Source organism: Acomys russatus, chromosome 26, assembly GCF_903995435.1.
Source record: "Acomys russatus chromosome 26, mAcoRus1.1, whole genome shotgun sequence".
Taxonomy (NCBI): Eukaryota; Metazoa; Chordata; class Mammalia; order Rodentia; family Muridae; genus Acomys; species Acomys russatus.
The window spans coordinates 51,900,287-51,917,557 of record NC_067162.1 but is presented as its reverse complement, the minus strand read 5'-3'; the positions used below and the strand labels follow the sequence as shown (position 1 = coordinate 51,917,557).

The following is a 17,271-nucleotide window of genomic DNA, read 5'->3' as shown; positions in this document are numbered from 1 at the left end:
GCTTTGATGTCACCTGCTGTTTTTTGTTTTGTTTTTGTTTTTTTCTTTAGTACCTTTCTCAGTGAGTAAATTCGAGGAAAGGTTAGCGGCAGGTACTGATTTTGACTCTCACCCAGGAGGCCTCTGGGAAGGCTATGTGCGGATGGCACCAGCATCCAGTAAGCATGCGAGAACTCCTCTCTCTGCCCAGGAAGACAAACCACAGTCAGCAAGCTCACAGCACTCACGAGCATCTCACAGCCTGAATCCTATAATCTGGCTACTGCAGCTACTCCTGGGATGACTGGCTTGAGATCCTGCCTCAAAAACGAACAACAGACAAAGTGAGTTAATGGTAATATAGGGACAGCAGCAACGGCCAGCGTCTACCCACCCTCTGATTAGAAACAGAAACTGGTTTGTGCTCCTGAGCCGTCTGTGTGGCTGCCATACTTGACGCCTGAGGAAACCAGTGCCCAGAGATTGGTGTGCAAAACTAAGTACTGGGGTGAGATTCCTCCACACACTCTACCTTCCACTGCTTCTGTGTATCTAGCATGACCTGATAGCCTCAAAGAGGAACGCACTTTGGGTACCACGTGTGTGGCACACACAGTGGGCAGCGAAGTTGAGCGTATTTGATACTAAGGATGATGGTGAAAACACTAGAATCCCACCGAAGCAAAATACTCTAGCTCTAAAGCCATTTTCTGAATCTAGACGGACTTGCCAGCTGAGGCTACAGCTCCAAGTTCCCTTTCACACAGCCCACCGGGTGGAACCCACTGCTCGGGAGGCCAGCACCTACTGTCAGCCGGGAGTGGCCATGTTGTAAATGTTGCAGGAAGTGAGAAACCTGCGGCTGTATCTCGCGATTATTAAAGCGACCCTGGACGCTGGGCACAGGCTTACAAAAAGAACCACACTTGCCCGATTCTCACTATAAACCATTAGAGCGAAATGCTTAGTGTTTCTTTTACTGCACAGTGACTTTTCCCAGGAGGACCAGATTTTATGTAGATGCCTCTATCTAGTGTGTTAATTTCCAAGTCATCTTCACAGTACAGCTAGCAGGGTGGGATGGAAGGCATTTCCTTGATCGGCAGCTTCCTGTGTGAGGCACTGACATTCAGCGCCAGGCACTTGTGGGCAGTGCTAGGTCAGGCCACACCAGCCTCCTTCCCTTGGGGTGAGCTTCAGCAGCACCTGACCAGTTACCAAGCAGCAGTAGGAGTTAATCTTTAACCTGGAAGTCATCAGGAAGTGCTGCTGACAGGAAGCACTTGGTTTGGCTGCTCATTTGCAAGGGAAGGCAGGTGACCAGGACAGCTCGGTGGCTGCTGGCTGTGCCTGAGTACAGGACAACCTTTACTTTGCCACTGTGCTCCAAGCGACGTCTGGGAGATGCTGTAATGTCCAGGGAAACTGTCCCGGGAGACCATCCAGGGGTGAGGATGTGCCCCTGCTGCTGAGGGGGCTTTCTATCCTCAGCTCTGAACAGAACCAGGTGCGTTGGCTGGCTCACGCCTATAACCCCAGTCCACGGGAGGCAGAGGCAGCAAGGCTCACGAGGTCCGAGTCCTAGGCTACACAGTGAGTTTCAGAGCAGCAGGCTACAGGGGCCCTGCCTCAACCTAACAAACAACAGAACGAGCAGCACAATTAATTTCGGTCCACTAGGCACCTGTCATGGTTTTTCTTAGAAGTAACTATGTCAGAATCAACCAACTCTCTGAGAGAGACAGATGACATCATCTTTGTGATTACAAACAGGAAAAAGGCTTTGGGCATGTGCTCCTGTGGTACTGTGTGCCTGCCAGGTGCACGACCATTCCTGAACAGAACTGAGCCTAAAGTGAAATTCAGGAGGTTTAAAAGTTCACCTTGAGATATGGTAGACATCAGTTATGAGAGTGGGAGATGGCTAAGAGTTGTGGCTAGACACAGAACCAGGACCTTACACATGCCAGAGAAATGCTCCCACACTGAGCCACAGAGTCCTGGACTTTGAAGGCCAGGCTGGAAGATTCCGGGGAGAACCAAAGCAGGAGACGTGCTGAGGCCAGCATCCCGTCCAGAGGCGGAGCCCGGGAGGAGCACCATGCCCTTCTGCAGAGTCAGCATCAGGTGAGCAGAGACAGCCAGCCAAGGTAGAATTAGCCTGGGACGAGGAGGAGCGGGAGGAGGAGTGCCGACAGGCTCCGAGCAGGCCAGGATGACTGCACACGCTCATCAACAGCAGAGCAGAGAGCAGGCAGAGGTGGAGAGCGAGCTGTCTGAGGTGCAAGGAGGTGCACGTAAGGAATGGGGGGAACGGCAGGTAGAGGTGTGGCTGGAGCCAGGGCACCGTGGGGCTCTTTTGAACAGTGGGAGGGAAATGCGCAGGCTATGCTTACAGTCAGTGTTGGCGCAGGGACTCTACCACCTGAAGCACAGCCACTTAGGAGACGAGGTATGCACAGGTGACAATGTTCACTTCGGTAGCAGCGAGATCCTTAAGATCAACTCTGGAGGTTGGGGCTGGGGAAGTGTAGCCAAGTAGCAGGGTGTTTGCCTGACAAGCAGGGAGCCCTGGGATCTATCCCAGGGACCACTACGAAAGAAAAGGGTAGGGTGGGGGAGGAAAGAAAAATAATAGGGAGGGAAAACAAAAAAACAGGGAGGCAAAAAAACAAAACAAACAAACAAAAAAAAAAAAACAGGAAAAACAGGGAGGCACAGAAAGAATAGCAGTACAGAAACCAGGCAGAAAGGAAACTAAAGTCAGGACCAAAGGGCACAGACTTCTGCATTTCAGAGCCAGCAACAGAAATGTGTGCTTTTGGCAGCACACACAATTGCAGCGTGTGGCATGGAGGTGGACTTCACAGGGGCTGTAGCCCATGCACAGGTCAGGCGGCACGGTCCCCAGAGGAGACAGAAAAGGCCGGGCAGCTTGGCACCTGGCTCCAAGATTCTAGCCCCGGGGTAGAATGCTGGATTTCAGTGCGCACCACCCCCACTTCAGAGTGTGAGTTGGCAGGTATACTCACTGCATTGAGCCTGGGTGTTGTTAGTCCCTCTGTCTGTAAAATACAGCTAAAAATAGTACCTTCCAGGGTTGTGGTGAGGATTAAACAGGTTAAGGAAAATAATGCTCTCAGCAGCTGTGCACCAGCTTCAACACGCAATAATGACAGGTACATGCCAGCTGCGGCAGGCTGCCTAAGGAACGCAAAGACGCTGTGGCCCGCCTGTGCATCCCAAAGCCAGAAATGGGGATCCAGGAGTGATGATGATGGTGCCAAACAGTAACATGGCGAGAAGGAGGAAACACAGCAAGGATAGGTGTTCTACACCCAACTCGGCCCATCTCAGCCTTCTGTTACTACGTGGACCCGGAATATAAACTTGCCTTTCTTTTCTTGAGATAAGTAAGCTCTCCACGGGGTCTCGTGCAGCATAGGATGACCTTGAATTACCAACCCTTCTGCCTTTGCTCCCCTGGTAATGGGACTGCAGGTGCACCGCCATGCTCCACACACGTAGTGTGGGCCCACGGAGCCATATCCCTGGAGCCCCTTAGTTTTCTTTTTTAAAAGACTGAAAATAGTTTTATGTAAGGGGGGGGGGAGGGAGGGAGTCTGGGGGCGGGAAACAGTTAATTACAATGTAAGTATCATAAATATTATGGAAGGAGAGACTAAGGAGGTGTGGCTGTCACCACCCTGTCAAACCACACCTCATTTAAGAGTGCCTGAAGATGCCGAGCTGCAGGAGTGGGCTGGGTCCCAGCTGTGCTCACACAGCAGCAGCACATGCATTCCAGGTTGGCCTGGAGACTGTGACAGCCCCAGAGCACCCCCTGTTGTGGAGGCCTGTGTACCTGCATGCGGGAGCTGCCACCCGCGCAGAGACCTGATGCTGACATACGCCTCAGTGGCTACTCACACCTTTTGGAGCAAGGGTTCTTTTTAAGGGAAAGCTCCTACCCCATCTCTTGAACTCTGATGCTTTGAATCTTAGGAAGAGCCTCACATGGCAACTGTGGCATTAATATCAAGCTTGACGCCATCACCTCCAGAGCATACAGCCCTCTGGGGAGCTGTGAACAGCCCATGGGGGAGTGAGCACAGCGAGGATACCTTATGTGCAAGGCTGCTACAGTGGAGAATGTGTCTATCATCACACGTGATAGACCTACAGTGTTGGAGGAACGCCCAGTAGGATGTCCGCTCAGTGCCGGGATGCGCACGTACAAGGCAGATGCGGACGGTGGGATCCTCTTCCAAAGGGGGCACTGGCATTGCCACAGACTGCACAGGGATGTCCCGGTCACCTTTCCACTGCTTACTAAACAGGTCTGTGGTTTGCTCAACACTTGCTGCCACTGACTGTGTTACTGAGTGAGGGAGAAGGGCGGAGGCTTCTAGGAAGTAGCCAGGAACCCTGGCCAGGGAAAGGGAGACATGGCAGAGGGAATTCTGGAAGGCCAGCCAAAGGGAGGTGCTCCCAAAGCCATCATCCTGCAGGCAAGGAGTGCCTGGTCACACAGACCAATTCAGGAATGCAGTGGGAGTGCCATCCCGCTCAGTGTGATGTGCATTGGGATTCTGACGCTAGTGACTCCATGATCCTGCCACCTCCTGGCTCTGTAATGTTCTGCTTACAAGGCCGCCCTTTACGGCTTAGGGTGTAAAACTCCACTTAGAGTTAATGGTCCAGGAACCAGGAGTATGTTTATTCTGGCTTCCTGGCCAATGTTTGAGGGCTGCTCTGAGGTGATGTTATGGCCAAGCACTCTTGACAGGCCCAGAGAGCCAGCTGGAGCTACCCTGAGAGCTGTGGAGCAGGCCTGAGGCACAGAGGCGGAAGTCAAGGATGGGTTACTCACAGTTGGCTTCTGTGCACCAGTCTGCCAAGGATACAGTAGCCAAGAAGCTAACGTTCCTCATCATTGTCAACTCTAACCCAAGGAAAAAGGTAGCTGCCCACAGGCCACAGCCAGTGAAAAGGAGAAAAGATAGACAAAAGGAAGTGTGGCAGGGAGAGCCAAGGTGGCAGAGAGTGCAGTTTGCAGCTTTGGATCCACCACTCTGAAAAGCAAGAATACCACAGATCTAAGAGTGAAAGCACGGTGTGTGCGTGTATGCGAGTGTGTGGTGTGTGTGTGTGGTGTGTGTGTGTGTGAGCGGGCTGTGTGTGGTGTGTGTGTGTGCAATGTGTGTGTGGTGTAAGTTTGTGTGTACAGTGTATGTGTGTGCAGAGTGTGCAGGGTGTGCGTGTGTATAGGTGTGTATGCATGTGTGCACTGTGTATCTGTGGTGTATGTATTGTGTGCAATGTGTGTAGGCAGAGTATGCAGGGTGTGCGTGTGTATAGGTGTGCATGCATGTGTGCACTGTGTATCTGTGGTGTATGTATTGTGTGCAGTGTGTGTAGGCAGAGTGTGCAGGGTGTGTGTATGTGTGTGTATGCAGAGTGTGTGTGTATGTGGTGTGTGTGTGGTGTGTGTGTACAGTATGTATGTGTGGTGTATGCATGTGTGTGCACTGTATGTGTAGGCAGAGTGTGGGGTATGCATGTGTGTGTGTGTGTGTGTGTGTGTGTGTTTGTGTGGAGGGAGGCGGGACTCTTAGGATATTCCAGGTACAAAGACAGAAAGGGCAGGTTCTGATGACTAGGCAATGTCAGAGAATAGGAAGCCAGCAGTCAGGGAAGCAAAGGAGGAAACCAGGGCAGCAGCAGGGCCAGGCAGCGCCTCTGGGGCCTGTGACCAAGGCTTTCACTTGGAACTGGGTGATGCAGAAAGCCACAGGGGTCCTGAACACAGAGGGCCTCACTTCAGCTGCTGACTTCCAGGTGCAACGGGCATATTGACCAACTGCTGTCCAAACTAGGAAGGGCACAGGCTGTAGGCATGGCTCAAGAGATCACGGGTACCCAGGTCCTCTACCTGCACTCCCCAGACAGCTCCAAGGGTTGCCGCATACGCAGCTGCAGCCTCCGTTGCTGACTCTGATGGTTGACAGGCTGCCTTCTGTGGTCACAGTGGAACCGATGATGGCAGTGACTCCTCAGCATTAACAAACTGGGGCTGGAACAGGCTTCGGCATCTTCCCAAGCCTGGGGTTTGATTAAGGACTGTTCCAAGGCTGTGGAGCTAAGCAAGAGGAGAAGAGAGCCATGCAGAGAAGAGGAAGGGGCAGACACACAGTGCTCGGGGCTGACCGAGACCACACAGCCTTGCAGCTACAGCCAAGTATCAACATCAAAGAGGCCATTGTCCACCCAGAGCTCGAAGGGGATACTCTAGCAAGAGGCACCAACTTGGGAGCAATCTGCTTGGCCTGAGAACACGAAGGCTCTGCTCCAGATATTCCCAGCTCTCTGTGCTACTGAAAGAAGGAGGAGGAGGAGGAGAAGAAGAAGACAATACAGAGAAGGGGAGAGAGGACAGGTCCTGCAGGCCCCAAAACTGGAGGACACAGAACTAAATGACGCGGGGTTAGGAAGGAGCAGGCAGCAAGCAGATGGGCCCAGCACAGGCTAGGGGGAGAGAGAGCAACAGTGGAAGCTCAGAATGGAGACTGCCGGAGCGTTTGGCTGAGCAGGGTCAGATAGAGACACAATGGAAGTGTTGAGGGGGAACCGGAAGGGATCCGGAGTGTGGTTCACTCAGGAGGAGGTCCGACAAGAACAGGCTCCGGGCTCCACCCAGCATCACATAAACTAGGCGTGGCGGCGCACACCTGTCATCCCAGCACTAGGGAGGTGGAGGCAGGAGGCAGATATTCAAGGGCAGCAAGGAGTTGTGGGGGGGGGGGGGTACAGCTGAGGGGTTTTTCTCTCCAGAATGGGAGACAGTAGCAGGATGCTGCCTCACAGTGTGGGTGCTTAGCCAGGGACGACAAGATGCAGGGTGGTTGGTGCAGAGGAACCACTAGGGACAGGGCCCGAGCACACCAACAAGGACCAGAGTGGCCCTAGGATGCTCACGCCACTGAAACCACGAACAGGGCCCCAGAACAAAGCAGAAACTCAAGCACGGAGACCGAGAGCGGATGGTCAATCCTGGTTACCAAGAACTAGGATGGTCAATCCATCCTTTTGTTTCTAAATGAGCTATGACTAAACATGCATCAGAAGAAAGCCATGCTCTGCTCAGTCGGGCAGGACGCCAGGCTTCTAGACACTTCCTTGACAGTCCTTTGAGAGGACAAAACAGGGGCTTTATATAACAATTTGTGGCTTGATGAAAACACATTTTGGGATAAGATCTACTGGATCTATCACATGAAATGTAAATGACACAGGCCCTCCGATGGCACAGAGAAAAATGCCATGCGGAAGGCCGCAGAGCTTGTCTCTGGTACACCTTTCAGTGGTGTGACAGCATTTATTTACCCGGCATTATTAGAAAGTAATTAGTCACTAGCCTCCAATTTTCACATCAATCGCAGGGAAAAAAAAAAAAAAGATTCCATTTTCTACAGAGTCTAGGGTTGAAATTGACTTAGCATCTCAGAGCTGTCAAAAAAAATCCTTAAAAAAAAAACACCAACTAACAACACAGTTTGCTTTGTGGAGCTGATAAAGCAGGTGCCGCCCTTCTCCTGCGGACAATCTGTGTGCACACTGTTGGTCAGTCTGTAGAGGACCCAGGCTGCCTGCCCTGAGCCATCCCATCTCTACACACAGGCAGCTTTGGCGGCCTCTGCCAGTGGGTGTTAGGGAGCTCCACTTAAATGAGAAAGACACTGGAAAATCTGGATCAGTGGCCGGAATTTATCCTTGCTAACAGGTCAATCCGACACTTACTTTCCAGGGTTAAGAAACTGGAAACCCTCTTCTGGTTTGAATTAAAAGCTAAGTCACCCTTGAGATTTTACAGATTCAGAGCTTGGTTCAAGGAAACCTCCCAGGTTTGGGCAATTATAAAAGAAGGCTATTCTCTGTCATGGGAACAATAAAACAAACAAGAAAAAAAAACCCAAAGAAAAATGTGCCTTTTCTAGGTCTTTGCATTTCAATGCATCACTGCGTTCTGTTTATGGAGGTAGTTTTTGTAAATTTTCTTTTTTTAAATCTTTTTGAGGCAGGGCCTCACACACCCAGTGAGCTGGATTTGAGCTCACTATGTAGGTGCAGCTGACCTTTGACTTCTGCTCTTCCTGCCTGTAACACCTGACCCTGGGATTACAGGCGTGCACCACCATGCCCCCTTTATGAAGTACTCAGGGCTTTGATATGCTCGGCAGGCCCCCTACCCCTGAGCTACACACACCCCAGCCCTGTATGTTTTAACTGCAGGCCTTAAGTCTCCAGAAGAACCACAGTCCACTATCCAACACCATCAAAGTGAAACTGGTCCCTTTAACCCCAGGGCAATTAAGGCTGGGCCCTAAAATGCCAGGCATCTCTGGTTTTTCAATGGCAAAAAGACCTGACTAGCTGCCTCCTCAAGGCCCAGGCGAAGGTCTTCCTGGGCGAGTTGGGGGCTGTACACTTGCACAGAAGCAGGGAGGAGTCAAGGCGTTTCCCACCCCACCCCGCAAACCGACTGAAGGCCAGCCTTTACCACGGGGCTTCCATCTTTATGCTCCTGTCTCATCAGGACACGCAGCCCTGACAGTCTCTGGGAGCGGGAGCAAGGGTGTGTGTCTGAGTCTTCCAGGAGCATGGGCAATGGAGGGATGGAGAGTGGAAGCTTCTCATGGGAGGCCAGCTTCACCCTAAACAAAAGACAGCTGGGCTCCGCCCCATGGGCACAGAACACTGAGCCCAGCTCCCCTCTCCACTCCCCCATCCCCCCACAGTCCTACAGGAAGGGCATCCACTTCGAAGCACCGGGAATAACTGCCAATTTTGCCACCCTAGAAACTCTTTTTTTAAACTGCTTTTTTTGTCTGGACCCGCAGCCTAAGGGACTGACTCTTGCCAAGAGGCCTGTTCATCCCCAACCATCTGGCTACTGATCTTGCAACTTGCATTTCTTCCCAGGTAGGGAGATGTCTGCCATTCACACCCATTATTAACCCAGCCCTGCTCCCTGACCCAGGTAGGGAGATGTCTGCCATTCACACCCATTAACCCAGCCCTGCTCCCTGACCCAGGTAGGGAGATGACTTCCATTCACACCTGTTAACCCAGCCCCGCTCCCTGACCCAGGTAGGGAGATGTCTGCCATTCACACCCATTATTAACCCAGCCCCGCTCCCTGACCCAGGTAGAGAGATGTCTGCCATTCACACCCATTAACCCAGCCCTTCTCCTTGACCCAGATAGGGAGATGTCTGCCATTCACACCCATTAACCCAGCCCTGCTCCCTGACCCAGATAGGGAAATGTCTGCCATTCACACCCATTATTAACCCAGCCCTGCTCCCTGACCCAGGTAGGGAGATGTCTGCCATTCACACCCATTAACCCAGCCCTGCTCCCTGACCCAGGTAGGGAGATGACTTCCATTCACACCTGTTAACCCAGCCCTGCTCCCTGACCCAGTTCAAGTGTTCCCCCTGTTGCCAGACTATGTGGGAGACCAAACCGGAGCTCATTGCTACACTTCATTTTGGAAGCAGCGTCTCAATCATCGCTGCTCATGATTGCTAAGGACTCCAGGGCTATGCTCATCCACTAAGGAAAAGGGATAAAAAATACCTGAGGGAAAACCCCACATCCTCGTCTTCTGAAACAATTTAAGCATGAAATCAATATCGAAAATTCCAAACTGACTAAAACAGAAATCACTATATATCATCCAAACTGATGGCATAAACAAAACTCGTCAACAGCCATTAAGAATTCATTGAAAGTAAATTTATTGTTTGGATTTTTAAAAAAAGCTTCTTTGAGACACGTTTCATGTATCCCAGGCTGGCCTCGAACTCACTATGTAGTGGAGGATGACCTTGAACTTCTGATCCTCCTGCCTCCATGTCCCAAATGCTGGGATTACAGGCCTGTTCCACCATACCCAGTATAGGACGCTGGGGACTGAGCCCAGGGCTTTGTGCACATAAGGCGGGCACTCTAGAGTGAGCCACAGCCCAGCCACCATGCTTTTAAAGAGCAACTGTGCAACATGTGCTGCTCAAGACAGTTTGAATCTGTTTGACTGATGTTCATCTCTTCTCCGGCTTCAGTTTGGCCAGGCTGGGTGAGAAACACGTACAGACAAGGTTAGTAAGCACAGCGAGGGAGCTGCCACATGCATTTGCCATCCCCAAAAAGCCCAAGCTCGGTCGTCGGTACCATTCCGATGAGGTTTGCGACCTGACATTGTGATCCTAGGTGATGGTTTTCTAAAGACCAACCTCTAGCAGCGTATCTGATATTATCAAGCAATGCCTCAAACCGGTGACCTGTGTTCACTTCCAGACTGGTCAAGTGGTGTCACCACTTCTGGGTGCTTATTCTAACTGTAAGTGGAGGATTCAATTTCAGTAAGATCGCAGCAGTCGAGAGATGGCCCAGTGAATAAGGTGCCTGCTGCCAATCCTTGTGACCTCAGCTACATCCCCAGGACTTACATGGAGAGAAATGACACTCACAAGCTATCCTCTGACCTCCATGTATGTGCCAGTGCGTGCATGCCCACACAAACCTGCACTTACAAAATAAATAAATTTTAAACAAAGAGTGAAGTGTTACTTTTGCTCTTCTTTCCCAGTGATAGCTGTTCACTGCTGTAAATCTCAGCTGGGCATGGTGGTGTACACCTGCCATCCCAGCACTGGACAGGCAGAAGCAGGAGGCAGAGCTGAGTTGCAAGTTCAAGGCCAACCCGGGCCTCATAACAAGGTCCTGTCTTAGAAAACAAACAAGGGTCCAGGAACATAGGCCAGTGGCAAAGCTCCCTCTGTGCAAGCTAGGCAGCTGTGTAAAGACCTGGGCCTAGCTGCACAAGCCAACAATCCCAGAGCTGGGAAGGAGAGAAATGAGGCTCTCAGGGCTTGTCAGCCACTCTGGCTGAAACAGCTCCTGGTCCCGGTGACAGACCCTGTCTCAATATGGATGAGACAACAGTGTAAAGAAACTACTGAAGAAGACACTCAATGCTGACCTTTTGGTTCTATACACACACACACACACACACACACACACACACACACACACACACACACACACAGACACACACTCACACACAGACACACACTCACACACACAGACACACACACACAGACACACACACACACTCACACACACACTCACACACAGACACACACACACAGACACACACTCACACACACACACACTCACACACACACACACACACTCACACAGACACACACACACTCAGATACACACACTCACCTACACACACACAGACACACACGAGCGCACACACACACACTCATACACACACACAGATATATACACAGACACACACACATATACATAAACATAGACACACACACATATATACACACACACACATACACACACTCCCCACACACATATACCCACCAAAACCTACCTACATGCCCATGCAAAACAGACAGAGAGACAGACGAACAAACAAATAAAACAAACAATAATAATAATAATACAGAGACATGAATAGTCAGGTCATTTCTAAGAATGAGTCTAGAATTTCTAAAATCTCAGTTGGGGAGAGCTACAATTCTCAACAGTCAACTGATGCGATAACAAACTGACCAAAAAAAAAAAAAAAAAAAGACAACACATTCTTTAATTATTGATATCAGCGAGACAAGACTTTACCACCTTGTTGATAATATCACTCTCGAGATGGAAACAAGGCCAAAGTTGCTCAAGATGCCGCCGTTGCCCCAAGGCCACAGACCACGCTTGACAATATCTCTTCCTGTCCCTTCCAGCGAGGCCACCGGAGCAGCAGGTTCTCAGACTTGTTTATGCTCTTCTAAATCTCACAGCGCTCCTGGACTAAGGACAATTACATCCGGGCACCCCTCTCATTTGCCTGGGTTCCTGGCATACAAGTGCTCTCAAGCGAAGCAGGGGGCTCCTTTTACGCCAAGGAAGATGCCACATACGAGAGAAGTCACACAAGCACGAGGCACTCGCATTTGCTGATGGAGTCTTTACCGACTTAAACTAGTGACTTGACCTAGCACCAGGCAGTTCACAACTGACGCACTCCATAGCTGGTGAACTGCAGAGGGAGTCACACAGCTCACACAGTTGTCCTTGGAGCTATTTACCAACAACTAAGGCATATTTGTGACCCTTCAATCTGAGAAACAGTAAACTATATGGCCAGGATATGCTGGACAGAGACCCACCATCCCTTTTGCAAGTGGCGTTTTAGACCGCTGTTCCTCTGATGATTTATTGTTCTGTGTTGTTTGTCTTTGAGAGAGGGTCTTTCTATATAGCCCTGGCTGTCCTGGAAGTCACTGTGTAGATGAGACTGGCCTCGAACTCGCGGTGCCCTGCCTGCCCCTGCCGCTCAAGGGCTGAGATGATTAAAGGCCTGTGCTACTGTGCCTGGATCACAGGCCTTATGTGGAGAGATGGCTCAGCCCTTAAGAGCGCTGGCTGCTCCTCTGGAGGATCCAGGTTCAACTCCCAGCACCCACATGGCAGTTCACAGCTGTCTGTAACTCCAGTTTCAGATATGCATGAGGTATACTTAAACTAACTAAAGTTGCCCGATACCTTACAAGGTAGTTAGATATGTGTGTGTGTGCACGTGTGTGTGCGCGCACGTGTGTGTGCACACGTGTGTATGTGTGCACGTGTGTGTGCGCGCAAGTGTGTGTGCGCACGTGTGTGTGCACGTGTGTGTGTGCACGTGTGTGTGTGTGTGCGCGTGCACATGTGGACAGAGGAGAACTGTGAGCCTCCTCATTATAAAGGAAAACTTACTATCTCATTAGTTAAACAGGACAAAAAAAAATTCTGTGGCTACATCAAGTAAAAAGCTAGACTCCTGGGCTGGAGAGATGGGTTAGTGGGGACAGTGTTTGCTGTACAAGCATGAGGGCCAGAGTTCAAATCCTCAGACCCCATGTAAATCCAGACCTAGTGTGCACTCATGGCACAGGAGGAAAGATGAGAGGCAGAGACAGCAGAGTTCCCAGAAGCTCACTGGCCGGACGGCTGGGCATACGTGGTGGAGTGCTTCAAGCAGGGAAAGTGACATGAGGTTGTCCTCTGACCTCCGTGTGAACCGCACCAACCTAGCCGCCCAACCTCTGATGTCCCTGTCCTCTCAGCCTTTTCTTTTTGTTACCTACACCACATGGCAGAGACACACAGCTGAACTGTGCTCGAGCCCTGCACTGGCTTCTCCATTTGGGCCTCTGAACCTCTGAAAGCTTCAGAAAGAAAAGCATTCACTTACACGCTGGCACTGCACCCCTGTCTCACCTGAGGGACAAAGACACAGAAAGAAACTCACTTCAGGATTTTACTACATCCAGTATGGAGTCTAGGGCGGAGCAGGGAGCGGGAAGTACCAAAGGACCAGAGGGTCAATTAGTCTCAGATCCCGAATCCATCAGGCACAGAAGAAGGCTATTGAAAATGCTTGGAACCTTGGAGTTGGGCAGATGGCTCAGCAGTTAAAAGCACTCGTGGCTTCTGTAGCGGACCTAGAGTTTGATTCCCAGCACACACAAGGCGGCTCAAAACTTGCCACTAACTCCAGTTTCAGAGCAGTCAGGAACCCTCTTCTGACCCCCATGGGCACCAGTACCATATAGGCATGCAGGCAAAACATAACATAAAATCAACTTTTAAAAAAACAAACAATAAAAATGTTTAAAAACTCTAATAAGGCTTCACAATTCTAATAATTAGTGAAAAGGAAAGAGAAAAGAACTCAGGCACAGACACACACAGGGGACAGAGAGAGAGAGAGAGAGAGAGAGAGAGAGAGGGAGAGAGAGCGACTGAGACTATTTTACGTTTAATGATAAAGCTCAATTCACGGCAACAATGTCAGGCAAGCATCAGCAGGAAGGGCTGAAACAGCAATTCAGACTCAGAACTCACCCACGTCCCAGGCAGCCTGGATGCTGCAAGCCTATCAAGAGTCACACTTGGATTCTATCATGTGGAAGGAGGCCAACTCTGTCTTGTGACATTCCTTGGCCTCTCTGGGGCATCCTTCCAAGATGGCTGATTTAGCGGTGTGTGGCATGGCTGCCCACAAGCCAGGCAGTGCAGTGCAATAGGCTGAGGCACGCAGCACGCAGACATGCCTATGGTCAGTCATCTCAGAAGCAGAGCTCAGGTACAGTAAGATAACGGGAGTGATGAACTTTGACCATTTCTAACCTGTGACTTTTAAATATAGTTTTAAAAAATAATGTGTGTTCCTCAAAGCTGAGCGATGTGGGCTCGCCCCACCTCCAGGTGCCCATGAAAGTTTACCTGCCTGGGATTGTCTTCCTAGCCGTTCTTAAACACTAGGAGAACGTGAACTCAATTTTACAAAACAAAATTAAAAAACACTTTAGTGCTACCCTGTAAAAATTTGATTTTCCTAGGTTGTAAGCTTTTGAGTTTCCAAATGGGCCAACTTCTTTTTCTCAAAGCTGGCTCTCACTTCAAGCACGTCTACGGGTTCCGAATGAGAAACACCTCACACGGTGCTTGCTAGGGCGCTCAGCAGAGCAAGCTGATCCTCAGGGCCCACAGCCCCCTCCACTAATCCCAGGAGGAAGCCCTAGCACGGGAGCTGCAAGCTGCAGACAAAGAGCAGTTGCAGTTAAGGCAGCCCTTTGAAGCTGGAACTTCGCCCTGTTATTTCCCTGAACCTATCAGGCGAATGCGAGCGGTGAAGGAACAGGAGAACACACGGTGGCAGGGGGGAGCTGCCGGCGGGAGCGGGCCACAGGCCTGGCGGGGGCAGGTCTCTTCCACTTCTGGTCTAACTGGGAAAGACAGCAGTACAGATTCTCAAGCTGCTCCTGAGAGGTGGCAGCCTCATTACTGTGTGCTGTGTGGGTGCCGGCTCATGAGCTGCCACTAGGCAGAAGCAGAACGAAGCCCCTGAGTCCTAAGGTATCACAGGAGCTGGAATCTAGGAGCAGTTAGAACAATTTCACCCTATAAATATGTATGGGCATGAAACACACACTATAATGAAGAAAGATCATCAGGGAGATGCACGGTCAGAGAGAGCGGCATAGTAACGAGAAAAAAACTTGCATGAAAAACTATATGGTTGCCAAGGTTCTGGAGGGGCGGAAGGCAAACACATATATTTCATATATATTAAAGCTGAGGCTGCCGACAGGCCAGTGTGAGTCTCCACTTGCATTCCTCCCCAGGCTTGACCCATTAGACATTTACAGACTACACCACTGTGAAGGCTACAGAATATGCTCTGTAAAATCAAGAAATTCTAGGAAAACAAAAACTCATATTCACATTTTAGAACTAAAAACAAATTAGAGGGAAGGGACTCAATGCAGGGTAACTATGTTTTGACAAGCCAGAGGCTGCATGCGTGGTACATTTTCAATTTTAAACACTGCCTTGCTGTGTTTAGGGATGAATTTTGGGGGGCATTCGTCACCTCAGCGTTTAACATTAGATACCTGAAGCTTATGAAACCACCTAAGATGAAAACTGACAGGGATTTTGGTGCGACGCTGAAAGTCTGGTTTTTCCGTTGTACAGCAGCAATTGGTAAGAAATGATATGCTAAATAACCCTGGCGTATAATTTAGGGACAAAACCAACTGTCAAGAAACAGCCAGAGACTACATCTAATGAAATTCTTACAGACTGAAGTAATAAGTATTAAATTAATCAACATAGCTTAATTGAAGCTCTATCTGTAACATTTTTTATTAGACTTCTTATTAATGAGCCTTTAAATGCTACAACTTACTTGAGCTCTGTGTTAAATTTAAATAATGAACCATTGTTCCCACACAAAAAGAACAAACACCACTTTAACAGGCTTTTTTCCTCCATGGGCCGTTTGCAGGCAGTGGGAGGAAGAAAGCGCCCAGTGCGTTGTGAGGTTGGCAAGATACCACGAGGGAGGCAGCTGAAACAGTTAAAAATAGCCACACTCGAGTCACTAAGAAAGCAAAACACGCAGCAGCTAAGGGCAGAAAGGGGAATCTAGGCTTCCCCTCGAAGACGTGTGTTTTGTTTACCCCGGTCACCCTCAGTCATGCGGCACGTGTGTGAAAGTATACACCAGAGAGAGAGGGGGCTGGAGCACCTGGGCCTGTGTGCAGGCGCCCAGGATGCCTGCGCATCACGTGGCCCGAGTGGGCGGTTCTTGGGAGACACCCAGTTGGCTGGCGAGCCCAGGGCCGGTGCTGCCTCTAGCTTCTGAGCACTTACCTGAACATGTCCCCCAAGCCCTTCAGCATTCCTTTCTTGGCTTTCAGTTTATCCTTCTCCTTCTCTCGGTCCTTTTTCTTTTCTTTTCCGGTTTTGTCCTTTTTCCTATCCGCCCTGTCCCTTCTTTCTGTGTTCCCGTTCATTTGTCTCTCCAGAGAGTAGGAAGGCTGATCGCTGGATGTGGACACAGACTCCCTCCCTGATCTCGAGCTTTCCTCTGTGTCTTCTTCCACTGGAAAGAGAAGAGAAGAGAAGATGCAGAGTGAGCCACGGTGACAAAATCAGGACACCACGCTGTACGTGGGACCTCACTCGCCCACAGTTTCTACGGCAGGAGGGAGTTTGCGCTGACTGGGCCCACGGGTGGGATGGGAAGGGACCTGTCATGTGGTGACTTGGGTGCCCAGGCAAAACGCTGCTGCTTGGAGATGCGGCACCAGAGCGGGAGAGGACCAGCTTTCTGGCGGGGCACGCAAATGTGGTGATGCTTTCCTCACTACAGAGTGCACTGCAAAGGGAAGTAGGAAGACCTCTTCAGGCCACACAGACCCAGTACGGTCCTGTGCTCCACACCTGCACAGGGGAAAGCAATGGCGCAAAGGGCACCTCCTCTGTGCTTCTCCCTCCTTGGTTACAGATCCTACTGACACCCTGCACTCCTCTTTCATTTGCTGAATGACACCACTCCCTACCAACAACCACATCGGCAAGGGCATCCAGCACCAGACTTCCTGAAACGCTGATATGTGGTCTCTCTGCACACAGGAGAATAGACTTTGTTTGTTTGTTTGTTTTGTTTCTGGAGACAACAGGTCTTCAGGCTCTCCTTGTGTTATTACTTCGGACGGCTACCACAACATGTAAATGCAATAGTTAATGCTATATAACATACCAGATGGACATGAGTGTACACGGGCATATGGGCGTGGATGCATGTATTTTGTGTGAGGAGGTCAACTGAGTGTCATTCCTCAGGCACCGGCTATCTTGTATTTTGAGATAAGTGTC

At 50.3% G+C, this 17,271-nt stretch overlaps 1 protein-coding gene across 1 annotated transcript in view; it reads right to left on the bottom strand.

Moving 5' to 3' along the window:
• The window catches only part of Pard3 (par-3 family cell polarity regulator), a 524,608-nt gene that overhangs the window by 158,888 nt on the left and 348,449 nt on the right, over positions 1-17,271 (bottom strand). Inside the window, 1 exon segment of the mRNA XM_051169253.1 lies at positions 16,264-16,495. Within this exon segment, the coding sequence (XP_051025210.1) occupies positions 16,264-16,495 (232 nt within the window).